Here is a 27,409-nt window from a genome sequence, read left to right as displayed (position 1 = left end):
TTGTTTATTTCCTTGACATCTGGTGGGAGGGCATTCCACAGGGCAGGCACCACCACCAAGAAGGCCCTCTGCCTGGTTCCTGTCACCTCACTCCTCTCAGTGAAGGAACCGCCAAAAGGCCCTCGGCGCTGGACCTCAGTGTCTGGGCTGAATGATGGGGGTGGAGATGCTCCTTCAGGGATACTGGACCAAGGCCGTTTAAGGCTTTCAAGGTCAGCACCAACACTATTAATTGTGCTCGGAGACGTACTGGACGCCAATGTAGTCCTTTCAGGACTGGTGTTATGTGGTCTCGGCGGCCACTCCCAGTCACCAGCCTAGTTGCCACATTCTGGATTAATTGTACTTTCTGGGTCACCTTCAAAGGTGTAGAGCACATTGCAGTGGTCCAAGAGGGAGATAACTAGAGCATGCACCAGTCTGACAAGATAGTCTTCGGGCAGGTAGGGTCTCAGCCTGTGGACCAGATGGAGCTGGTAGATAGTTGCCCAGGATACAGAGTTGACCTGCACCTCCATGGACAGTTGTGAGTCTATGGGCACACACTGGATTCAAAACCTGGTATCTCCAGTTAGGGGTGGGAATTGTGCCCTGCCTAAAATCTTGGCCAGGGTAGACAATGCTAAGCTAGATGAACCAATGGTCTGACTTGGTTCAAGTTTAGGAAGCAAACTTAAAACAAGGATCCAATGAGATTATAGAAATCAATCAAGTATCTTTAAAAGCCCGAAAAGGCAGGCATAAGCCAGCCCCTAAAAGAGAGTAATGACGGTGCCAGGTAAACTTTTCAATTTCATGGCAATATGAACTACTGCTGGTGGTTTGTTTGTTTGATTTTAAGTGAGGGACATCCCTAGTTCACTTTACACATTAAAAAATAATCAAGATTAACCATAGACACACACACACACACACACACACAGCACCCTCATTGCAAGGCACGACAGCTAACATGTCTTTGGAGAAACAAGAGTACAGGTTGTTGGTAAAGAAAAATCCCCGCCCCCAAACCCACTGAAACACACTTAAAATGTAAGTGGATTGAGGGGGGGGGACCATAAATGACAAGTATTTAACTCATTCAACGTATAAAAACACTTGGTATTGTGAAATCTAAAAAAATACGAAGGGAAAACAGGAACGGCGGGCCATTTCTTAAACGACTCTAGTCGTTAAATTCTGTCCCTCCTCCACCCAAGATCACGTGGGGGTGCTCTTTGCTAACATCACTAACCTCTACTACACCATTAGAATGCAGGGCAGCCCATCAAACAAAATCAAACAATGTTTGCAGGAATACATATGTTCAGCCCATCACATGGTAGAAAATACGATCATGTTGCAATTAAGCTGGTCATCTATACAGTATTCACCCTTTCTCAGACAACGACAAGTTCATGAGAGTCTGCCCTTTACACTGCAACATGGGAAACGATCTTCATAAACCAAAACAGGCCCTCTTTTTTCCAAGTTTACAAAACAAGCGGTGTTGCTCGTTTACTCATTAGGACCTGCTAGAAATAGGGATATTAGAGTTAGGAGGTTACCTGAGGTTCGGGGTCCGCTATAGGTGAAATATTGTTTCTGCCTCCCACAGTGATTATCTCCCCCCCCCCCCCCGGATTTATAACAGGAGGTATCAAGCCATGCAATTATTTGCCTAAAAGAGCAGGATTTCGGCTGTAAGTGATAAGTGGTTTGAGACGATGCGAGTCAAGTTCAGCTCAGCATCCACAAGGTTAAAGGTCTGGGCTGTCATGCATTACGTAAACTTTTGGTTCTTTCCTCCCCACACAAGGTGCAAAAGTCCACTCCTATGTACAGCTAGTCAACATGAAAGGAGAAATTGTGGGTGGGATTGTAATGAGCCGCTCTCGGCTTCCTGATGACACCTGACTACAATGCAGGTGATGGGGTAGCTTCTTTGAATTGCAATCTGGATCAGCAAGTCCACTCACCCTCCCTGGTGAGGCAGAATTATGGGTCAGCAGTGGCATCACACAGGCCTCACAAGGGAGCTCAGCTCGCTGGGATCCTGCCCGAACAGGTGAGGGGGCGGAAAGCGCCCCCGCACCTATCAGGAGCTGGATTCAAGCCTGTCTGCACGATTGGCCAATGGTAGGCAGGCTTGGACGCAGGGCTGGCCTCGGGGGCAGATCTGATGAAGCAGCCACTTGGTTTTCCTTGTCAGATTGACCCAGCAGGCGGACCGGAACTTAACGGTCACCCAGTGCCTATGCCAAACCTCTTTCATTTGTATTCAATAAAGCTGTGGCCTTATTTGATCCAAAGTCAAGTGTGTGCTGTCCTTATTCTATATGCAGTTGGTTGGGGTGATGGGAGGCACAAAGCCTTGGGCACGCAATTGTCTAGGTCAGGGTTGGCCAACTCCCAAGAGACTGCGATCTGCTTACAGAATTAAAAACTGGCAATGATCTACCCCCATTCTTTTGGGTTCAGGTCCAAGTTGTTGAGAGTTTTTTAAGGAGGAGGGAAGCCCCATTTTATAGGGGTGCAGGGCAAAGTTGTTAAGCTTTTTTAGGAAGGAGGAGAGCCCAATTTTAAAGGGTTTTGGGGGAGAGAGAAGAGCACCCTCTCACCAACAAATCACCGGAGAAACAAACAGCCTCACTGAGTAAACTCTGTCTTCCGTTCTGCGGATCGTGCAACAATGGAGGGCGGGGCGAGGGGGGTAGGACCAAATCCGATTTTACCAAAGATTTGGGAAAAGACCCAGCGATTAACTGCGATCTAAACGACACCAATGTGCCCTGTGTAGGGCTACTCTGGAAAACCACGCAGAACATGTATCCAGCCCAGATCATTAACTGCCAGTAGGCATCAACAGCACCCAACGCCCAGGTGTGTGATTTGAGGGATTTTTGTCCCCAAGTGGCCTGGATCGTTGTGTCAAAATTTCAGGACGATCGGTCAAGTGGTTACGGAGAAAAGTGGAAAACGCAGTTTCACGATTTTTACGTTTTTATATATATAGATTCTGTGTGTCTGGGAAATCACTGCTGCCCCCCATCAGAGCCCTGCCTTCCTTCTTCCCATCTCTTTCAAGGTCCCTTTCCTTGGCTCTCTGTTTTGGGAACACATTGCGCGGTTTCGGGAGAAAGCCGAAGCGGGGTAATGACAATAGGAGAGGAAAAGCTTTTGACTCCGGCCTCTGAGCTCGTAACTTACCAGTCACTACAGGGTATGTCTGGGGTCCTGACACGTTGTTGCCCAGGTCTGGGTTAGCAGAGCTGGATAGACTTGACTTGACTTCATCAAGACCAGGGGTCAGAGCTGGGAGGGAGTACTCATTACCCTAGGGAAGAGAGAAAAGAAAGCTCTCTATTGATGGGCTGGAAGGAAGGGAGCAGTGGGCAGATGGGAGGAGAGGGTGACAGTTAGGAAGAGGTGCAATGCGGTCCCTGCACAGATGGAAGCAAAAAAAAGAGGGGCACAAAGCAGAGGAAGGGCAAGCTCTGGCCAGCACACACACACACACCCCAGTCCGCCTCCTCTTGCCTATGAATTTCCTTTTCCCTTATTGGCCGGATTCTATTGGGTTTCCCCAGCAGATGCTACAAGATGGAGGTTTGGCTGGGAGAGCCCCCTTCTTCATTCTTTGAAAGGCAGATTCAGAAAAGTTAACTGCTCTCTCCGCAGAGTGTGGAAAGGCGACTGCAGAGTGTGGGGAAAGGTTCTGCTAGGGGCAGAAAATGCCCTCTGGGGTGTTTGCATTGTGAGAAGGGTGGGATTTGCTTGCTGATCAGCTTGTCCCCACAGCCGTTCTTGGGCTCTCTCTCTCTCTCTCTTATTTTTTATTTTTTTATTTATTTTAAAAGAGCTTCCTTTCTTGCTTCCCCCAACCCTTGTGCATTGGGGTATGAAATTGGGGTGGGGGCAGGCCACATGGCTAACAGAAGGGTGGGAGGGGGAAAACTCATTGCATTTGAAAAGGGTGTCCTGTCCAAAAGGCATTGGTAATTGCCTTTTTATTGTGGCAGCCTCCAAACCAGACACGGGAACCGGAGAGACTACAGAAAAAAAAGCAGGAAAAGTTGTTCTGATTAATATTACGTTAAATTAAAACTGATTTTCTGCTCTTTTTGCTTTGTTTTTTTCCCCTGTCCCCGCTTTCCATGCCAGCTCCCAGCGAGCTGCCCTCCTCCTGCCGCCCTCCCTGGCCAGCCGCGATTGCCTAGTCATTTCCAATTCCTTCTTGTATTGATCTTCCTGTAGAAATCAGTTTTGTAATTAGCTGCAAATTAGGCTTTCTGCTGGGGGTGAGGCTGCCCCCTGATTTATCACTGGAGTAATTCGCTGTGATCGGAGAGAAATTAAAATGAACTCAATTAGGCTTTGGATTTGCTTTATGGGCCCCATTCAGAGTTTCTGGGGGAAGAATGACTGTGCTGGTGTTTAATAGTCTAATGAAAGTAAATAAAGGTTATTCATTGTAATAAACTCAGGGACTCGGGGATAGCGGGAGCCTAAAGCCAACCTCTCCTTCACTTTCTATTGTTGGTTTACCGCTTGGGGTGATTTAAAAAAGACTTTTGATCTTTGTGTTAAAGACAAACCGCTTGGGGGATAAAAGGCAACCCTGCGGGAGGCAGGTAAGGATGAAGGAGGGACATAGCTTTCCAAAGCAGAGCTTGGGCTTGGCGTCAAGCAAAGGGGAAAATGCTTCATTCATTCTGGATAAGTCCTTAGCTTCTGCTGGCTGGGCTGAACTGAAAGAGGAGGAGTTCCAGCTGAACAGTATCAGATCTGCCTCCTCCCAGGTTGTGTCCTGTCTCCGACAAGAGCACAACCACCACTATCATCAGTTGGAAGATGTCACAAGCAAACTCAAAAGAAGAAATCTCTGTAAACTGAAGGGTCTGTTAAACCAAAGGTGAGCATTTTAGTCAGTGACTCCCTTCTCGCCTAAAGTCTGACATTTTTTAAATAACAACAACAACACACCCCTCGTTTTTGCAGCCTAACAGTCCTGTGTTACTATGCACAAGAACAGAATGAGAATTTACAGGTCCTCCAATAACTGTTCTATACTGTAATATTAAAATAGAATCAGGGAGCCCATTTTTTTTCTTTTCTCAGAGGATAAACATAAAATAAATAATGCTACAAATTGTGTCATGATTTTACAATAAATGTTTCCTCTAATCATTTATTTATTTATTTATTTATTTGTGTGTGTGTGTGTGTGTGTGTGAGAGAGAGAGAGAGAGAGAGAGAGAGGGAGAGAGAGAGAGAACTACCCAGGGAAAACTTATTGAAGGGTAGTATATAAATCAATTAAATATTTTTTTTAAAAAAACAACCCATTCGAAGGACTAGCCTTTAGACAATATCTATCTAAAGCTCTGTGCAAGTGATACTGTTTTTACACTCAACTGTGACATCTCCTATTGTAGTTCCTACTTGGGGAAGGGAATTAACTGTCTGTGACCTTAATGAGAACAAAAATTACACTGATGTCTTATAGGTAATGTGCGCAGAATCTGGTCAACTGAATCTTCCAATATAGCCTTCATTTGTGTATCCCAGGTGGAAAAAATACGGACTACTGCCGTCTTAAGGACACAACTGTTGAGCACAAACAAGAGTGCATGTGTACATATTTTAGGTGGGTGTGTCCTTACACCATCAAATAACCAAAGGGAAGGCGTGTGTGTTCACACAAATGCCTAAATGGTGTGTTTGAGTGGCTGTGATCGTCTGAAGACTGTTGCAAGAAGTGTGTAGTTCCCAAAGTGATGCAAGCGTGGATGTGAGTTATAGACTGCCTTGAACTTTATCTTCCAAGGTGCCTCAAGGTGTACAAACAATACTATCGGAAAGCAGCATGTTTCCAAAAGGAGGCATGAAAAGAGCCGATCTATTTTTTTGGGGGGGGGGGAGCTACAGAAGACACAAGACTTCTCTAGAAAATGTGCCTCCATGCCATAGCTGCCAAGTTATCCCTTTTTTAAAGGGATTTTCCCTTATGCTGAATAGGCTTCCTCGCGAGAAAAGGGAAAACTTGGCAGCTATGCTCCATGCTAATATTTCTTCATCACATTTCTGTGCACCTTAAAGCACAAAGTGGGCATACCAGCACCTTTCAGAAGTAAGTTGGAGATGTGCTTTCTGTGCGCTTGGGTGTGTGAGCATGCAGGCAGATTTTGTACAAGTGTGCGGTGACAACTGGGGAAGCAAATGATGCGTGCATGCCATGGACTCAAATGAGTTTTTTGTCTGCCCGTTGTGCTTTCGAGACAGATGCAGATATGACACACTTCAAAAGAGTGTGGGGACTCACAAAGAAAAGTATGCCAAATGGGAGGGTGGGCATGTGAAAATGGGCACATCATTTGCACATGCCTTACACCACAAATTCATATTGGTTTCACGCCAATTTAACTGCCATGGCTTCCCCCACAGAATTCTGGGAATTGTAGTGTGGGGAGGGCATGAGAGTTGTTGAAAGGCTGTCCTCCCTCACGCAACTACGGTTCCCTGGGGGGGGGAGGGGTGATTAGGAAACCAATTTGAAGTCTTTAAATGCAGAGTAAGGCAAGTACAAGATGGAAGGAGGAGTGAAACAGCTTCTGCAGCTGCATGTACCCCAAATGCTTCTCCTCCCCACCCCCACCCCAAGCTGGGTCCACACCTGCTCAGATTTGATGTGCTCTGATGCCTGAAAGACATCAGGGTAAGAAGGACGCTCGAAGACTCGATCTAAAGCTTCCAGCTGCTGCTGCGTGAAAGTGTCGGCGCGAAGGTGCTTCCGCAAACTATCCACACTGCTCTGGGAATCGCCGTTGGGGACCGAGCCCTCGGATACTTCTGCGAGACACAGGAAGAGATAACAGGGCATTAGTGAGGGTCGTCTCTCTTGCTAAAAGCACCCAATGTCTCCTTCTCAATTCTCTGGGCAAGAGGGTCTGGGAACCTGGCGACGTGCGCTCCAGATCCCAGGCCCATCTCCCAAGTGTCTTTGTGCGAGCTGTTCACCCCTTTTAAAGGACAACATCATCAAGGCTTCAGAACCAAGCCCAGCCTGCACAAACTTTGTACTCTGTGCTAGAGATGGCATTTCACTTGGTGTTTGGGGCTGTTTGCATCAGCCTGATGCAAGCTGGGTTGTGGAGAATTAGGGCTTGGTTTCTTAATCTGATTATTCCTACTCTTTAATATATATAATCATACATAAAGGTAAAGGGACCCCTGACCACTTGGTCCAGTCATGACCTCCTCTGGGGTTGCGGCGCTCATCTCGCATTATTGGTCGAGGGAGCCGGCGTACAGCTTCCAGGTTATGTGGCCAGCATGACAAAGCCACTTCTGGCGAACCAGAGCAGCACATGGAAACACAGTTTACCTTCCCCCTATTTATCTACTTGCACTTTGACGTGCTTTCGAACTGCTAGATTGGCAAGAGCAGGAACAGAGCAACGGGAGCTCAAACTGTCGCGGGGATTTGAACTGCCGACCTTCTGATTGGGAAGCCCTAGGCTCTGTGGTTTAACCCACAGCGCCACCTGCACCCTCCCAATCTACATACTATGTAGCAAAAAGGAAAAGGAAAAAGGAAAAAAAGAAGGGGGGGAGATGAGGGGAGAGTATAGGACACCTGCTCATACAGTATACAATTTGTACCTCTTTACAGAAAGGGGTGGCCTTTCAGAGCAATCCTCTCGAGTGTTCTGCATAAGGGCAGCTTTTGTACAATACTGTAGTTCCAAATGCACATAATCACTTAATGAGCCACATTCTGAAAGCAACAAAAAGCCATGCACTCAAGGCTGCTGGTGCGATTCCCCCACCTCAACCCACATCCGCAGTCCTGTTAGTCTGCACATCTTTCTCTCTCTGTCTGTGACACAAATAGAGACACACACATACACTTTGCGTCAGATCAAATTCTCTGGGCAGTGCACACCAAGCTGAGACACCCCCCACTACCTCCTGAACACAAAAGCTCCACCGTACTATGCCCCGGGGCAGAAATTCTCTGTTTCTTAATCCTACTTGTATGTGCACTCTGTCAGGCTAAGGTCTCGAGTTGTTCATATACCACCTTCGACCTACTCTAGACAAATTTGATAGAAAGCAGCTTCGTACTACGTCTATATATATATGCAACCTTTTTTTTTAGTAGATTTGCATTGTCCATTGCATAACGAGATCTTAACTGTCACGAGGTAAACAGACCACTAAATAATTACATTTGATTCGTTATTGAGGACTCGCCCATCCTCTTCCCACGGCAGGCTCTGTCTATTGCAATCTTCACCAACTTCTGCATTCGGTTATCAGGCATGGAAGGGTGCAATTTTGTGCGTGCCTCCCTAGGCAGGGAATACAGTAATCTGGAACCTCAGACACCATCCCCCCTCCATTCCAAGCTGGCTTGCGCTTGCAGAGATACATCAAAAGCCTAGCGATGAATCACCATTCAGATTTCAAGTTGTTGTTAACGACAGCTTTGTTGGATAGATATGGCGGGTCTGTGAGGGTCTTGTGGACTTTGCACTGTTCTCTAGAGAGACTATAGTTTTGTCTCTTGGCTTCCTACCTCAAGGATCCTGCAGTCCAAAGCTTGCATCTCCATTGTGGCCTACGGTAGTGCCACTTCCCTCCTGACTGTTATACATGTCAGTTTATATGTGATTATACAATATGATATAATCAATACTGCATTATATACAGTAACCTAATACAATATCACTTGTAAGACCATGGACAATATTACATATTGATTAGTGCAAGCTTGCAGCCTCTTGCTTCCCCCCCCCCCGACATTCTCATTCAGGGTGGGGGCGGGGAAGAAGCTGGAGCTAAACTACCTTTCCTCATCTCATTTCCATAGAGCGGGCTTTGGGGGTCATTGACCCCCCTTCAAAAAAAAAACCCTGCTCAAAATCCATGGGTTCCACTCATGCCTGTATTCAGATGTAGACTTCACCGCAGGAGGGTCGGCGGAAGGAATAATAGGCACAAACCAGTCAAAAGCAAGCACTTCTAAGCCCCAGCGATTGAAATGGGAGACATGCAAGCACATGTTTAATGCTGCCATCCTTAACCTTTTTCTAGAATTGCGCCTAAGATCAGAGTTCGTACCTTGGGATGGCTCAGCAACACCATCAAGAAGCTAGGGAAACCTAGGTCCTCAGAAAAGTTTCAAAGGAAGGTGGGTTGTTGTTGTTTTTTACCTTTTATGCAGCTCAGTGGGCAATGAAACAGTATATGAAAAAGTCTGAAATGTATCTGTAGGTAGGGACAGGTAGGTGAGGATGTTGGGATGGGACCCTGGTCCACAAGGGCTGTTCTTATGTTAATGCTTTAAAAAACCTAGACTGGCACATGGTGACTACTAGACAACTACAGGCATAAATCCCTTAGTCATTTCTGGGTAAATGTAATAAACCTTTTTTTTTGTCTAGCTTAAGGAAAATGGCTGATTCTAGGCTGTTGCATGACTTCTGGTGAAAGGTGCAGCGGTGGACAAGTGAAAGGAGAAAGGAGCATGAAAACAAAGAGTCTCTGGGATACAGATACACAGGGCTTTCCACACTTCCTCTTCTCCTGCTGACACCCACCCCCCAACCAGCGGGGGAAGCTGCTCTTTAGTGCTCAGTCGGAGCAAAGGGCAATTCAGGTTTTCCCTGGACTGCCAGTTGTTCCGATCTATCACTAAAGAGTGGGTTTTCCCTTGCAAGCGCAGAGGCACCATCTTGTGTCTAGGATTGGGGGTGGGGGCAGCACATGCCGTGCATGTGTGACGTCATACGTGTGGCACCAAATTGTCAGGAGGAGGCCAAGCACTGAGCGCAGAAAGAGCCAACCATTGAACCGTGCTGCCCGTGGCCTCCTCCTCCGCCACCCTCTCAATACCACAGGGGCCTTTCCAGAAAACACCGAGGGGCCTGAAGACCCCTCTGCCCCTAGGAGTTGGTGCACTTAGGCAAGCAGAAAACCGACCAGACCTGTGCTTTCAAGGCATGCCACAAGGAGAAATGTAGACAACCCCCACAGTGTCAGAGGCAACTGGGAGCCAGCCGGGTCCCCGTCCGGGGTGCCTCAATGTCCAAGCCGCTTCTAACCCAAAGGAAAAGCAAGGGGAGGAATGCGGATGATGCTCTAAAAATGAATTAGGCGGGAGCTGAGGAGGAGGAGTGGGAGGGTGGCAATGACAGTTATTGGACAAGCATGAATTTCGCTCCACCTAATCTATACGACGGGTAGAAATAATCTATATAACATTTCAGGTTCAAAAGTCTGCTTGACATTCTGCCTTCTCTCCCCATACATCACACTGCTTTGCCAGAACGAACTGTCTGAAAGCCGTGTTTGGGGGGTTTCCCCTCCCCCCCCCACATGCAGGCCTGAAAAAGCCCGAATGACTGCCATGTGAAAGTCACCAGCTTTGGTCCAAATCTTCAAGCCCCCTTCCTCTCTCTCCAGAGGACTAAATACAAACGGACAAATCAATGGATTCAAATGAGTACCTCACCGCCACCCTGTGAGCCCGGAATAGCTTACATTTATTGAACGACCTCCACTGTGCGATTGTGGGAGACAGGAGGAGATAAAAAGGCAGGAGGGTTATCAGGGCCCGGGGAGCCGAGAGATGGGCACATCCAAGCACCTCTTCAGGCAAGAGCAACATGGGTAGCTACGGAGGACAGCAGGCGTGAAAGAGCAAAGGCTACCTTGGGATAGGGAGGAAGCAGTGCCGGATTTACATATAAGCTTAGGGCCCCGCTCTCTTGGGCCCCCAAAAAAATGTAAAGGAAAAAAACCACCTGGATATACATTTCCAAAATATAAGATTAAAAAAACAAATAAAATTAAACCTTTATACACCAACAGTATTTTGTGTTGTGTAGGCTCCTATGATGTAAGTCATGGGCCCCACCTGTGATCCTGCTCCCGGAAATATCACTGGTTTGCTCATTTCTATATATAGGGTGCCTACATTCTGCACGTGCAAATGGCTTTAGATACCTATTAGGTCCATAAATTACCATATAGCATATATTCAACACAAAAAAACAGCGACAGTTTGTTGTTGGCAAAGGACAGCTGGACATATAAAGGGCCCACACCATTACCTTCAGTAGCTTAGGGCCTCATCAAACCTAAATCCGGCCCTGGGAGGAAGCCGGCAACTTGAGCATTGTTGTCCAAAGGCATCAGGTAGCAATAAACTAGGGGTGGGAATCAAGCCATCCTCTGCATGCAGGGATTCTCTCCACCCGGGAGATATGGTCAATCCATGTTCCAATTACCGGTAAGTAGGAGACATTAGTGCTGGTACCATTAGACATCATGTGCAATACAGTTATTTACATGTGCGCAAGCGAGTCCCCATCCGACTGGCTACAAAGCTATTGCACCATAAATGAACAAACGCTTGTCTCTCTCTGGAGGCTTCAGAATAATGCCAGTGCAAAATGGAAAATGCCTAAGAAGCCTAATTCTAGGGCCCCCTACACTCCTATAGAGCCAGGTATTTCAGGTAGCACTAATCACATCATTCACATCACCCCTAGTCTTGGGGTTTGATTTGTGCCTGTATTTTTAAATGCTCCATCAATCTGTACCCCATGATCCTCCCCCTAAGCCAGGGGTCAGCAACCTTTTTCAGCCGTGGGCCGGTCCACCGTCCCTCAGACCATGTGGTGGGCCAGACTATATTTTTTGGGGGGGGGAAATGAACAAATCCCTATGCCCCACAAATAACCCAGCGATGCATTTTAAATAAAAGCACACATTCTACTCATGTAAAAACACGCTGATTCCCGGACCATCTGCGGGCCGGATTGAGAAGGCGATTGGGCCGCATCCGGCCTACAGGCCTTAGGTTGCCTACCCCTGCCCTAGGCTATGGATTTGAACGTAGCAGATTTGGATGAGTCTCACCCACCCATTTAGCTGCAGGCCCAGCTGATTACGATGACTTTGCGCTGAAAGGGGGTGAATTTGCCACCCAGACAGCACCCACACATGGGTGACAATCACACATGCTCCAGGAATGCGCAGTCGCAGTCACCATACATGAAGGTCTACAAATCGTTTACATGCTTTCCCCTAAACAACCCATATATGAAATTCAAAACATGAAGTGGGCATTTATCAGTGACTTGGGGCAAGGCTAACAGCAATGATAAAATGGTTTTCTTTCTGTGGAATCTATTTTGGTTGTCGTCTCATTCCTTCCTGTCTACTAAAGGTTCCGGGTAACTCAAATGGCACCAGGGATAGAGAAATAATGAACACACAAATACCTACCTGTTGTTGTTGTTGTTGTTGTTGTTGTTGTTGTTGTTGTTGTTGTTGTATTGCTCCTAAAAGCTCTGAAACCTGAGTGCTAAATCATCTCCATTCTGGGCAGCACAAACTGCGCTGTAATCTAATTAATGCAATCTGCTGCAGCCACCTTTGTATCTACAATTCCACATACCGTAGTGCATTCATGCCTGTGTATGGAATGTGCATGTGTACACTGTGACTTTGTTTGCTGGAGCTGAAACCTGAGCTTTCTCAAGCCACTGTAAGCTTCTCTTTCCCTTCATTTATTCAGGGCCCTTCAGATCTTGACAAATCTGTCACTCTAAATTTGCGAGAGATTATGGTGCTCTCCCTCGTATGGGGAGAGGTGATATATGATATCTGCTGCCCCTATTGATTGCCTGATCTGGTGGCAGAGGGCCGGCAAAATGAACTTGAAATGAACATCATGCCTCAACTCATTGTGCGTATAATACACTACTTAATCCCACATTTTTCAGCCGCTATGGAATTCAATTGATCAATCATGTCCCACTGATAGTTCTGTTCTGGGGGTTATTCCCGCTCTGCACACAAACTTAGGGCATCATATGCGACAGGCCCCGTACAAAGAGAGGAGGAGGAGAGAGGAGGCAAGAGAGATGGAGGGAGAGGCAGCCCTACAGACAATTATTTGGCTGGAAGCAAGTCTGGGAATCCAGTAGGGGGGCTGCTGCTGAGTACAGGATTGCAGCCCCAAAGATCCAACAGACACGGGTGAGGGGTCTCATCCACTGATGCGGTTCATATTCCACGAGAAAGGAAATTCAGGTTCTACACCCAATAAATTTCCCTGCATCAGAATACTAAAATTTATATTCTGCACTGAAAATAAATGATGCTGACCGAGGGAAGCCAGTGCAACACCCTGCGACTCCCACCCTCTGTTAATGGTTAAAGTGCTGGAGGCAGATCTATGAGGCATGGATTCAAATGCTTGGTTGGCCATGGTTTGAAGGCAAGCTTCCTATCTGTTCATTGGAGCTGGGAGCATGGGAAAGCGAAGCTGAAAATTATGAATATGGCGAACCGTCAGATTCTGAATATGAATAAGCAGCCTTCTGTGGGACAAATCCATCTAGTTTATATCCCGCCTGACAACTGTGACAATTGAGATTCTGTAGTGTCTCAGCTGAAGGGGATCCATCTGATCTCACAGAATAAGAGATCTCCCCAATTACTTGTTTTAAAGTTGCCAGATTTCAAACCTTACACATTTTCCCCTTTCTTCAGTGTTTAGAGCTTCTCTAAGGGCTTGAGGCCCAGTTTTGCATTTCCAGCTGGCTTGGCTCGCTGTCTGAAACAGCAGAAAAGACCCCTGGCATATCAACGTTCTACAACTGGCCCCAGTTCTGTTCCAGGCCTACCAGATGGTAACCAGACATATTCTGTGGCCGAAATCTTCACTATGTTGCACTTCTCGGAACGTGTGAAGGTAAAGCAGCAGCGATCCTGGCAAGTGGCAAACCAGCATGGCACTACTCAATTCCGAACTTAAAAATGGAAAGCGTAATGCTGGTGGTCAACAAAAGAGCTTTAAAGACACTCTCAAGGCAAATCTAAAAGAATGTAGTATAAACACTGACAACTGGGAAACACTGGCCTGCTAGCGCTCCAGTTGGAGAGCAGTCTTTACTAAAGGTGTCATAGGTTTTGAAGATGCTCAAACTCGGAACGAAAGAGAGAAACATGCTAAGAGGAAGGCACGCTTGGCAAACCCTCACCATGACCAATTACCACCCAGAAACCTATGTCCCCACTGTGGAAGGACGTGCGGATCCAGAACTGGCCTCCACAGTCACTTATGGACTTGTGTTTATGGAAGACAATCTTACTTGGCTATGAGTGATCGCCAAAGAAGAAGAAGAAGACCCGCCAACATTTCTCCAGTGAAAATAGGAACGTCCTAGGGAAAAGCGGGACATTCTGGGATCAAATCAGAAACTGGGATGGCTTCTGTAAATCCAGAACTGTCCCTGGAAAATAGGGACACTTGGAGGGTCTGCAATCAGCATGGTTCTACATTTAAAGACTCTCCCCTGGGACTAGAGCAGCGCTTCAAAGGGAGAGATTTGTGAGTGGAAGTGGCCTGAGGGAGATATTCAACCAAGACAAGCAGATATCACTGCTCCAAAGCACTCCTCATTTTTTGAAATTATCTGGCTAATATAAGCCCCCGCTGTCCCAAACTTTCCCTCTCCCTCTAGCCCATTCTCTGTTGCTTCCCACCCCCACCGCCAAAGCTCTTTCCCCCTCAGCTGTGCTCCTGTGTCCCAAAGCAGCCTAGGCCAGTCAGCGTCTTTCCGAGATATCCCCCTTGGGGGGGCTTTCACATCACTGCCAGTTGTTGCCGTTTCAAACTCAATTGTTCTCCTTGGTACTGAGGCAAATGGAGTCATTAATTACCTTCTATCGGCTGGGACGAGTTTAGAAAACGATCAATACACAGCGCTTGTCATTCACAGCAGCTAGCCCCAGTCTGCGCAGAAAGGCCCGGTCCCCCCGCCCCCCACAGCACGCTTTGGGCCCAACAAGAGGCTGAACAACACCAGCGATTCAAATTCTAGGGACCCTTCCTCAAGTAAACTGTCCAAGGAGCAAGGGGCGAAAGGGATCCTCGTCCCAAATTCCTACGTGACTGGCCCCAGAAAACCCCCAGAAAAATAGGCTTCCCACCTATTTTTGATCAACACACAAGAAGAAGCTTCACCTGGGTACCAACCCCACAGAATGTGCTGAAGGGGCATTTACAATTGCACACAGTTCCCCTGTCACAGGTTCCTCTCAAATGCATGGCTCTCAAAGTGAGCGGTCCTGCGCCAAGCGAGCGAGGGCGCATGCACCGCTCCCGCCAAGCGCCGGCTCAGTTTTTTTCCCTTTTAGCTTTCTGGTGCCCCACAGAACTTGGCGCCTGAAGGCTAAAAGGGAAAAAACCGAGACGACGCTTGGCGGAAGCGGCGCACGCACCCGCACTCATTTGGTGTTCCCCGGACTCTCGCCTGGCACCCTCCAGAACATGGCCCCCTGGCACCCCGCACCACTAACCTCTATGAGTAAGACGGGCCTGGATCCTGTGTTGGAATTATCCAACTTTTCACAAGCTTTTAAAAATTGTTTTTGAAGGCACGAGTCACAATGTAGACTAGACATATGTACAGCTCCACGCCCAGGATCGAGGGTGTCATTCGCGAAGAATATAAACGTCAAATATTCCGCAAATTGGAACGCATGCCCTGCACCCCCTGATAAGGATTTGACCAGCAGCTGGCAGTGCAAACCTAGGCATGTCTACTCAAAAGTAAGCCCCATGGTCTTCAATGAGGCTTTTATTCCCTAGTAAGTGTTTTTAGGCTTTCTTTTGGGGCACTGGCGCATTTTCCATGGTCCGTGGATAAATAAATGCGTACTTAATGAAGCACATGAAATAATGCAAATATGAGCTTGACAAAAGGAGAGCAGCGCCATGTAATGAAGTGTATAAGCATCTCAATGAAGATCGTTTGTAAATAATACGCAGACTGCCTTATATGTTAAAGACTGCAGAATGAATCTGCAAACTCAGTGCAAGGAGTATTATTTTTAAAAATGCCTGAGGTATGGCTGGCTGGCACAAGGCAATAAGTTGCTCAGGGGAACCGGGCCAGAGAAGGAAGTTACAGAATACTAAATGGGAGCCTACTGGCTCCCAAGATCACCTTGTCCTGATCTCAGCTGAGCTGAAACGCTTCACTTTTTGGCCTGCCATAGCACTACAGAAATCTGACCAGCAGTTCTCTCTGGAGAGGGAAAGGTGATATCACCCCACTGCAGTCGAATAAGAGATAAATTTGAATTGAGTTCAACTTTTATTTCATTTTTAATCGGATTGCAACTTTTTGAATTCGGAATGCCAAGTTTCGACCCAAAACCCATTAAGGCAGGTGAATTCCAATTTAGACGGAGAGGTTTATGAATCTGCTGCTCGAGCCTTGCTCGGAGTCACCACAGCAGGGCCCAATTCTGCCATTGCCCTACAGCTGTGGAATGATCTCCCTGACAATTCACTGCCCTGGAAGAGTTCAGTCAGCAATGTAAAATATTCTTTAAAAGGGTTTAGGGACTAAGATGAAGCGTTCTTATTGAAATGGATGCTTGGTTTTGTTTTTAACTTGCTAGAGGATGGCTGTTTTGTTCTGTTTATGAATTTTGTAAGCCCCTTCTGCTGGTAGAATCACAGAATCATAGAATGGTAGAGACCCTGAGCATCATCTCGTCCAACCCTCTGCAATGCTGAAATATGCAGCTGCCCCGTGCAGGGATTGAACTTGCAAACTTTAGCCGAGATTGGGGACCCTTACGATTCTAAGATACTATGAAACTTGGCATCATCAGCACCACACTTGAAACAACTGAGCTATCCTGATTCCTGACTGAAACTAATGAAACAAACAAACGAATGAATAATAAATTCAAAACTATGTTTAGCTTGTAACATATTGGGCCATGCGAAAGACCGATAACTCTGGCTTGGTGCGTATGGGGAGGTGGAGGGGGGGGTATATTCAGTAAAGTAAGATACTGAGCAGAATACTAAGCTGTCAAGCCCCTCCACCCCAAAAGTGAGCCAACTTATTTCAGGGTTGCTCCTCTGCACGTATGCATGCATTTTGTCCCGAAGTAGTAGAACAGGCCTTGTTGCCTTTCATGAATTCGGGGCACAATTCCACCTGAGAGTTCTCCCACACCAGCCTTTTTTTGTGTAATACAGTCAAACCTTGGTTGTCAAACGCAATCCATTCCGGAAGCCCGTTCAGCTTCCAAAATGTTTGACAACCGAGGCGCAGCTTCCAACTGGTTGCAGGAGCTTCCTACACTCAAGTGGAAACCCCATCAAACGTTCCACTTCCAAAAAACATTTGGAAACCGGCAGCATTTACTTCCGCGTTTTCGGCGTTCGGGACCCGGAACATTCCAAAATGGAGGTGTTCGGGAGCCAAGGTTTGACTGTAATGATAATAGTTTCATTTTTTTGTACCCCGCCCATCTGACTGGGTTGCCCCAGCCACTCTGAGCAGCTTCCAACCTCTATAAAAACATAATTAAAACATTAAGAGCTGGTGTGCTTCCTTTCATTCCCATAAGATACACAGTGGTATATTGCCGGCCCACGAACGAGGTAAGAGAAATACTCCTTTGGCCAACTCCCCATAAAGCTTTCTTTCCCAGTAAATAGCAGCAGCAGCAGTAGGAGGAGGAGGAGGAGAATCAGCAAAGCTGTTTGTCTTTGCCACCTGCAGTAAAATAGGCTCACCCCCTAGGCGTCCATCAAGGTGGAGCTCTGTTGAGAGGAACAGGCATCCCCTGGGGTCAATACCCCCGCAGGCTTTAGGGTGGAATCCTGTCTGGCTTCCCGGCCCCATTTGTGGCGGTAGGGCCAGCCTCCTGCAGCATCCATCCTCTACCAAAACAGAAGATTTTGTTAGCTTAAAGGACACAAGCGTGGCAAAAGAGAGAAAAAAAGAAGGGTGGGTGGGGAAAGGGAAAAAAAGAGATTACCTTGCATGCAGTTCCTAACTATGCTTGTTTAGAGAAACTGCTTGCATTTATGAAGGCTTTGGTGCGGAAAGCTGGGTTGCAAATGACTGCATCGGAACGACAGTAAAAGCCATTAATTTCCTGTTATGTTATCCGGTGTTGGGGGCTTTATTAATTTAATTTTACACTGTCGAACAACAGCGAGAGCTGACACCACCACACTCAGAGGGCTCCCCCCCCCTTTCATAGCTGCGCTGGCCTGACATGCAAATCAACGCTATTATGGGAACCAATGAAGTCTAAGGGGGCTGGCAAAACTCAGCCGTCCCTCCTCCCATGAAACTCACCACTTGTTTACACACACAGCCAGAAGCAGCCATAACGCAAACAGGCAGCCTTGCTATTGTCACACCCTCACTGCCTCCTTTCCGGGTTTACTGGCTTGGCCTCCTCTTATCCCAAATTTGCTCTGTTCTGCACAACGTCAATTTTTGAAAAGCTCTCTTCTCTCCCACCTAACCTTCCGCTCCAAATCTCTCCACCACCACCTCGCCACATCTTTCAATTTACTGCACAACTTCATCTCTTCCGGACTACCGATTCATTTCAAAATGCTTTTCTGAATCATCCACATCCCAGCAGCAAGATGTGACACATGCTTACCTTACAGAGTCACCACCTGTGAGATGTATGCAAAATAATTTGAACACCTATGGCAGGCATCCCCGAACTGCGGCCCTCCAGATGTTTTGGCCTACAACTCCCATGATACCTAGGTAACAGGACCAGTGGTCAGGGAAGATGGGAATTGTTGTCCAAAACATCTAGATGGCTGAAGTTTGGGGATGCCTGACCTATGGGAATTGCTAAAAATGTGCTCTTCGTTTTTTGGCACTATCAATGTTACGTGGCGCTTTGCAGAAAGGCCGATTCATTTGTGCACTGGTGTTTAGGAGATGTCCTCTTAGTGTAAATATTGCTTAAGGTCGACGAGGCAGGAAGGCAAACCCAGCATAGGACAAAATGCAGTCGTATCATTTGCTGTCATTATGCAACCTAGGATGTTTCTTGGGAAATTTCCATGATTGGCCCATATATGCAACTGTTTGAAGTCAGCCATTCAAGTTTCCCCGAGTATCCCATGAACTGGAATTTCACTAGCTCAGATAACAACAATACTTTGCATAGGATGTGTAACCTGTTCCAAAAAGGGCAAATATGTGTGTTCACATGAACTAGGGAGCAATCCTCTTTCTGGAAAGCATTTTGGCAGAACAAGCACTTGAGAAAGCACTCTGCTCATTCATTGGGAGTTTGGTCATTAAATGACATGGTTGCATTCTGTCCTGCGTTTGTTGCCTTCTTCCTGGCCTCTGAGTCCCCCCTCTCTGCCCTTGGAACTTGGACTGCATTTTATATTGGGGACTTCTCTTCTACAACATATTGTACACAAGTTCACATCCCTATTCTTCCCATTATAGAACCAAAACTGCTACCAGCCCCAAGCTCCAAGTTTTGCACATCAATATTGCAGGTCAGAACGCCTCTTTGCATATAGCGTACGCTCAAGTCCATTGATAGTGGCTTCCCCCACAGTTGCAACCCATTGACCTCACTCTTTCATTCTCTGTCATCAAACCCCTTCTCCTTGTGTTAATTTCCATTGCATTGGGAGGCATCTTTTTGAGATGCTCAGGGCTTCAGCATATATATGGTCAGTGGCAATCTCCCCCCCTCAACACACACAACACCTGGGACTCAGCTACATTAGTTTAAAAAAATAGCATTTTGTATGCGTTATAAACATGCAACACCAGATGGTGCTGGGGGGAAATTATTATTTTTTTGCAATTTTCAATAGCGTTTGTTTTTTTTGTTATAACGATTTACCGTAAATTCTAATTTATTTACAGCATGTTTGTTCCTGGGTGTAGATCCACCCCTGGACTATTCATCCCTCCTCCCCCAGAAGAGAATCCTGCACATCTGAACTTAGACAGAACAAGAGTGTTGTGGAAGGCAAGTATTCTCTGGGCTTATACTTTCCCAAACCCATTGATGTGGGACCTACATCAATACACGCACATATTACTCTCTCTCTCTCTTTCATACATACATACACCTATGCATGAGTGTTATCTGGTTCTCCTACACCCAGTACATATTTCATCTGCACATTTCATCCAGTCATTAAACAGATATATTTTAAAACAAAATGCCTGTTGAATACACTTTGTTGGGAGTTTGGGTGTGGGGGTGCACAGAACCACAGACCCACTAGCTGCACCAGTAGAAATTCCTTCTTACAGGTACCAGCTGAGATATCCCACCAAATTATTAATTATTGTTGTTGTTGTTGATACCCTGCCCATCTGGCTGGGTTTCCCCAGCCACTCTGGGAGGCTCCCAACAGAATATTAAAAATATGATAGAACATCAAACATTAAAAACTTCCCTAAACAGGATTGCCTTCATATGTCTTCTAAAAGTCAGATAGTTGTTTGTTTCCTTGACATTTGCTGGGAGGGCGTTCCACAGGGCTGGCGCCACTACCAAGAAGGCCGTCTGCCTGCTTCCCTGCAACCTCACTTCTCACAATGAGGGAACTACCAGAAGACCCTCAGAGCTGGATCTCAGTGTCCAGGCTGAATGATGGGGATGGAGACACTCCTTCAGGTATACTGGGCCGAGGCCGTTTAGGGCAGGCATCCCCAAACTTCGGCCCTCCAGATGTTTTGGACTACAATTCCCATATTCCCCGATCACTGGTCCTGTTAGCTAGGGATCACGGGAGTTGTAAGCCAAAATATCTGGAGGGCCACAGTTTGGGGATGCCTGGTTTAGGGCTTTAAAGGTCAGCGCCAACACTTTGAATTGTGCTTGGAAACATACTGGGATGCTGTACATTTGCAGGAGGACGATGGAAGAAGCACCTCGAGTAGGGATGCTACTGCAACCCACTTATCTGGGGCTCATGTATGAAATTGCAGTCTCAGAATGCTCACCTCAAGGAAACAGTGAGCATTATAATCTCCCAATCTTCTATGGCTTGAACTAAAAACTGACCCAGATAGAACCCACACTTTTATCTGTATTTACCCAGTCAACCCCCCAACGCCCCTCTTCCTTTCCAACTTCAGCCTCACCTGTCCGATGGACTGGTGTCAGCAGCAGCAATGGGATTGCTTAAGCCCCTGGCAGTAGCAACATCCCATAGACCAGAAGGGGCTCTCACTTTCTCCTTTTGCATGGGCTGAGCAGTATCACTATAGTGGTACCTCTGGTTAAGAACTTAATTCGTTCCGGAGATCCGTTCTTAACCTGAAACTGTTCTTAACCTGAAGCACCACTTTAGCTAATGGGGCCTCCTGCTGCTGCCGTGCCACCGGATCACGATTTCTGTTCTCATCCTGAAGCAAAGTTCTTAACCTGAGGTACTATTTTGGGGTTAGTGGAGTTTGTAACCTGAAGCGTTTGTAACCTGAGGTACCACTGTACTGTCACAGGCAGGCTAACAAGTCAATGTGATTTAAAGAGAAGGCTGTAAGAGTTTAGGGGATCAGAAGGCTCAATGGGTTGGGGGAAAGAGGATATTATTACAGTGGTATGAGCCTAGAGCCTGCCGATCAGAAGGTCGGTGATTCGAATCCCTGTGACGAGGTGAGCTCCCGTTACTTGGTCCCTTCTCCTGCCAACCTAGCAGTTTGAAAGCACGTCAAAGTGCAAGTAGATAAATAGGGACTGCTCCGGCAGGAAGGTAAACAGCGTTTCCGTGTGCTGCTCTGGTTCGCCAGAAGCGGCTTAGTCATGCTGGCCACATGACCCAGAAGCTGTACGCTGGCTCCCTTGGCCAGTAAAGCGAGATGAGCGCCGCAACCCCAGAACCGGTCACAACTGGACCTAATGGTCAGGGATCCCTTTACCTTTACCTTGGTTCTCAAACGCCTTGGTACTCAAACACCTTGGTTCCCAAATGCCAAAAAACCCAGAAGTAAAGGTTCTGGTTTTCAAACTTTTGGAAGCCGAATGTCCGGTGCAGCTGTTGGTTATTGTTTCCGGAGCACCTGCACCAATCAGAAGCTGCGCCTTGGTTTTGGAACAAGTCAGAAGTCAAACGGACTTCCCGAATGGATAAAGTTTGGTGCTGGGAAAGTCTATGGGAAAGTGTGTCTTGGTTTTGGGACACATTGGTTTTGGAATGGACTTCCGGAATGGATTAAGTTTGAGAACCAAGGTACCCACTGTATTATTATTATTATTATTAATAATAATAATCATTATTATTTAATTTATTGCCCACCCTTCACCCTAAGGTCCCAGGGTGGGTTACAACATTAAAACACAACATTACTTTCAGCTGCTTCAAACAACTTAGAAATCCAGAATTTCTATATATGGGGCTTCATAGGGTGTGAGAGTGGAAATAAGGCAGGCTACTTTTCAGTTTCTACATCTCTAATCTCAGGCAAAAGCTTCTCTATGGCCAGGTTTATTTTAGAAATCAGAAGGGAGGCTTGTTGGCTTTTATTTACGACTGAGGAATGTTTGCCACAGCCTCCAGAATAGGAGGAAAGCCTTTGAATGCAGCGCAAATAGTTTCGCACTGGAACTCAAATCCCACACCCTCAATCTTCGCCAAAGGGCCGAATCAGGGCCAGTTTTACATAACCCCTTTTTGAGTTTATTTTCCCTAAAAGAAAAGTCGTCTTTTGTCTGCTTGGACAGAACATGGCTGTATTTTGGATCACTTGCATGCATAGGTCCTTGACCATTCGTCATAAAAGAAGCTTCTAGCAGTCACACCACGAGCAACGAGTTTTCACACATTCTACCTAGGCAAGTAAAATGTTTGGCCAACTGGAACAAGTGCAGCCAAAATGGATTTGCACCCCAAAAAGCATCCTCCAAGTCCCCGTGCGCACATTGGGGGTGCTGTGCATTCTGCCCTACGAAAGCTCACGCGCGCTGGCTATCTTAATGTGGCAAATGCTAAAAATTTATTTCGGTAATTTATAGCGCACAGCTGGTGTTTTGAAGTGTTTGATCAGCGGCGAACAGCTGTATTTAATAATGGCAACCAGCCCGCAATGGGCATATCACAGCGGTTTTGACATTTCAACCTTTAGGCAGCGTTTTCAGACATTTGCTAAAGAACCTCTTCATGCCTGCCAGAGGATTTGCAAGCATGCTCGAGGTGGGTGCACAGCCAGTTCGCACAAGCCAATGTTAGGCTTCATCATCTCCCATTATTCCCTACGTGCATGTCCTAAAACAAATCCATCCCTCCTCTGAAGCTGCTCATTGCAGATGGAGATCTTAAGCAGTAGGCAAGCTGCCTTTCAACTCTTCTCACCAAGAAACCCTGACAAATCTCCAAAGGACTCACGGGTAAATTATGCACGATTGTTATTTGATGGTTCATTTGCAACACTATTTGACATTAGGTAGTGTCACGCAGGACCAAAACTGACATGCCTGCCGTGGAAAAACCTCCTAGGCTAAGATCTCCATTCTAGGCTTGCCTAGTGACATGTCCCCGGCCCCCATAATACCCTAGTCGTGTTTTAAAACATTTTATGGTATTTGATAGGTAACATTCAGTGGCAATTAGTATTTTACAGCTGGCATCTTGTGAGATTTCACATTTGGAGCTTTCCGGGGGGGGGGGAAGAGAGCCAATTTAACCCTTAATTTTTTTTAAAAAATAGTTAAGCACTCTGAATAAGCGAGCTGATCCTCTAGAAATCATTGTTCAGGTGGGATAAAGGATGCAAACCTGTATCAATTGTCCTGATCCCCCAATCCTATCCTTGTTCATCAGGGATGGGATGCGCAGGGGGTTTAAATAACAGCAGGAGTTCAAACAGCCCATGGCAGGAAGTAACTGGACAGGAAGTATACGGAGAAATACGGGGAAGCACCCTCACCTGCTTTTGAAGAAAATGACTAATACTTCAACACAGAATGTAAACTTAAGCTTAATATTGTGATAAGTTTCCCTTGACATGTTAGGGTGTCTGATTTGTTTAGCATTTATGATTATTGAATTCAGCATCTGTGCCTCTTTTACAGCTCTAAGTACAGTTTTCCAAATATTTCCTTTGGTTTGTTTAATTTGCTTTATTCAAAGATTTTTTTCTTATCATACGTTTGTTTTTAATACAGTTATTGCTTGCTTGTTAATATACTGTAACTCTATATTTTCGTATATTTGTAACTCTGCAATGGGCAAACTGCAGCGCTCAAAATGTTATTCATAGCAGCTGCATCAAGAGTTCACTAAACGAAACACTTTTTTTTTTTGCTACTTTATAACTTCTATTTAGAGTTCAGCCTAGTTAAATGAAACAAAAAGCTGTGTGCGCGCATGTGTATGAGTGCATGCATGCTTCAAGGGTTGTGTGGAAGGAGTAAGGGGATTTCTTTATCAAAAGTTAGTTCCCACTAAAGCTGAAACTAACTGGGCATCACATAAGAACCTCTGTGAATTTTGAAGCTGAATATTCCCCCGATATTTTCTGAACACTTAAATATTTGCTGAACAGTAATTGAATATTTGATATCTATATTTGACACCCAGCCCTCTCTTATTTCATTACAGTGGTACCTCGGGTTACGAACGTGATCCGTTCCGGGTCGCAGTTCGTAACCCGAAAAGTTCGTAACCCGAAAAAGGCCCGAACCGCCGTTTTGCGCATGCGCAAAGCGCTATTTTCGCTATTTTCACGCTTTGCGCATGCACAAAGCATGCACACCGCTTCTGCGCACGCGGCGAAAACACTTCCGGGTTTGCACAGTTTGTAACCCGAGTTGTTCGCAACCCGAGGTACGACTGTATTTGACAGTATTTGAGGGCTGGCACAGAATAGTGTTTCATGTCTGACAGTATTTAAAAATTGGGACATGGTTGTATATTTGACAGCTCACAGCTTAGGAGATTGTCCTGCCAAAAACCACAACGATCACGCGATGACAAGAAGATTAAAGCACTCCCATTTTCAATTTTGGAGGCGTACCTCTGCGCTCACGACCCAAACCCGAGTTTGGAATTTTAAACCCCGCATTCCAAAACCGAAGAAGGCTGAAAGCATCACTTGTGCATTTGTGAATATTCAGCCCAGCTCCACTTCCTCATCTTTCTAGTCGCTGTGAGCAAGTCGTTCTTCCTCTCCATCACCACGTGCCCCCCCATGTTCTCTCCAACTCAATGCTGGGTGATGTCACCTTGTCTTCTCGGTGAGTTGGAGGAGAATCAAACGCTATGGAAACCTGGTGGAGGAGCTTTGATGCCTGCCTGCCGCAGAGCTGGTTTGCTCTTCAGTCACCAAGTTAGATTAAAATGCCACCTCGGTTTGTTTTTTTTGTGGTGGGCTGGAGGAGCAGAGCGCCAGTTCTCAGGGTATATACACGGGGAGATTATCTCTGGACCTGAGACAACCGCTGAGCAGCTCCGGCAAAGGAAGCCCACACGGAAGCCCCTGCTGCTGCTGCCTTTTGCAAAGGTTGGGATTTCTGAGCCTGCCGTTGTGGAGTGCTGTCAAGGTCAGCAGGTTTGGGTTCACTGAACGGTCAGGATGGTTTGAATTACTGGTGCTGTCTGCCGATTCCGCCACTGATTGCTCCCTGCTCTGGAGCACCGGCGGTGACAAGATGCCGCCCATGTCGTGCGCCGAGACGGCAGCATGACCCTTGGGGACACAGGCTTTCCGCGGGAGGGAGGCTGGGTGCTATGAAAAACGAGGGCGGGGGCAAGGGTGGAAAATGGCACCCTGTGCTTTGACTTGGCCTGGGGGAGGGTGGCTTTGAACTGGGACCTGAAACGACACTTGGCTGCTTCCAAATCTCTGCCCCACACCCTTAAAAGAGCCCCTTATTTCATCTTGATCTTATGAGGACAGGAACAACATCTCGGGCTAGAAAGGACGGAGATTACCCATCATTCCTGGAGATAACCAAATCCGAAAGCTACTTTGATGGCTCAGGCTACCTCGCACTCTGCCAACTTATCTGTCTATCCCTGGATCCTGTCCTGGTCACAGCCCCAAACTATGTGCAACATTGCAGTGACTAGCAATTCACCCTGAAGCAAGATGACGAGCACATCTAAGAAGAGAGTCATTGTGGCCAAGACAGATACACTTTCTACGACTGTGGATTTCAACCTTTCCAGACCAGGGATGTACTTCTAACTCCAGCCTTCCTTTTAAATTATTTTTTTTACCATTAATTCTTTAATTCTTACTCACCCACTCATACGTACATACTTACACCCTCCCTCCCAACACCCTTCAGACATTCTGCTTTTTGGTATGGCTTCTTGCCCTCTGGATGAGGCCTGGGTGGCAGGTACAAGGACTTCCGACTATGGTATGGGACTAGTCAACATGAGAAGCCTTGTGATGACTCGAGAGGGCAGCTCACCAGCTCACGAGGGCATCAACGCCTAAGTCCACCCCATTGAGCATCTTCCCTTGAGGTTTTTCCCTCACTTTGCCACACCGTGGCTGCTAGGCTGCTCCTCTGGGGATTGAGGGAAGGAGGAGAGATCCAGGTGGCTCTAATAATGCTAGAAATTAGTTCACATGCGCCATCTTGTGAGCATCAGACCCAAATCGTCTAGGTGTGCAGGCCACAGCAGCAAATATCCACAGGTGGGAGTAAATGCTTTCACAACCAGGGCTCCCTACTACCCATCCTAGTGCCATCTGCCAATCCGATCGAAATTTGTTTATTTTACAGGATCAAGTTTGCTCACTGCTCTGTCAGCTCCCTGCCTGCTCATAATGCACCAGCCGTTTTAGATACAGATAGCCAGATCCACAGAGCCTACATGACATACCCTCCAACATTTCTCCAATGAAAAATAGAGGCAACCTATTTAATAAAATCATCATAATCATCATCAATAATATTTATACCCTGCCCATTTTGTGGGATGGAACACATTCCCACACATTTGACAGCCACTCTGGGCTGCTTCCAACAGATAGAAAGAAATTACAAAACATTAAACATTTCAAAAAATCCCCTATACAGTACAGGGCTGCCTTCAGATGTCTTCTAAAGGTGGGTATTGTTACTTATCTCCTCGGCTCGCATGACTCCATACCTTCCAACATTTCTCCAATCAAAATAGGGATGTGTCCCATACTCTCCAACATTTCTCTGATGAAAATAGGGAAAGCAGATGAAATCAGAAACCGGGGCGGCTTCTGTAAATCCAGGAATGTCCCTGGAAAGCAGGGACGCTTGGAGGGTCTAACAACACACCCACCTGCCCTGTGGTCAAGGTCTTAAGAGAAGACAAGAAGCCCAGCAAAACAACACAGGGCCGTTTCCTCCGCCCCAGTTCTTCACAGCCCCCTCCCCTCCTTGACTTTCTGCCACAACGTACTGGATGGAGGAGAACTGCCTGGCTCCTAGAGTCTTGCTGGTTTACATTAATGAGATACATAAAGCTTAATCCAGCGGTGGCCTGAGCAGCTCTACAAAAGGAAGTAATAGCAGCCTGCCATGAGCAGTGTCGCTCAGGTAATTGGTTTATCTATCTGGAAGCAGGGGTAGCAATCTCCAC

The 27,409-nt window shown here is 46.6% G+C and overlaps 1 protein-coding gene across 15 annotated transcripts in view; it reads right to left on the bottom strand.

Annotated features, from left to right (window-relative positions):
• PAX2 (paired box 2) overlaps positions 1-27,409 on the bottom strand; it is a 126,426-nt gene that overhangs the window by 27,040 nt on the left and 71,977 nt on the right. For 9 of the 15 annotated variants that reach the window (XM_088670070.1, XM_088670068.1, XM_088670071.1 and 6 more), the window contains 2 exons: positions 6,656-6,831; positions 3,190-3,316 (listed from right to left, as the gene is read on the bottom strand). In XM_088670070.1, the coding sequence (XP_088526196.1) occupies positions 3,190-3,316; positions 6,656-6,831 (303 nt within the window). Of the gene's footprint in view, positions 1-3,189; positions 3,317-6,655; positions 6,832-17,611; positions 17,759-27,409 lie in introns of all 15 variants that reach the window. The other 6 variants (XM_088670064.1, XM_088670062.1, XM_088670060.1 and 3 more) reach the window with 1 other exon arrangement.

This window comes from Zootoca vivipara, chromosome 5, assembly GCF_965207765.1.
Source record: "Zootoca vivipara chromosome 5, rZooViv2.hap1.1, whole genome shotgun sequence".
Lineage (NCBI taxonomy): Eukaryota > Metazoa > Chordata > Lepidosauria > Squamata > Lacertidae > Zootoca > Zootoca vivipara.
Note: the sequence above shows the minus strand (reverse complement) of the source record. Positions and strands in the feature narration are given on the sequence as shown.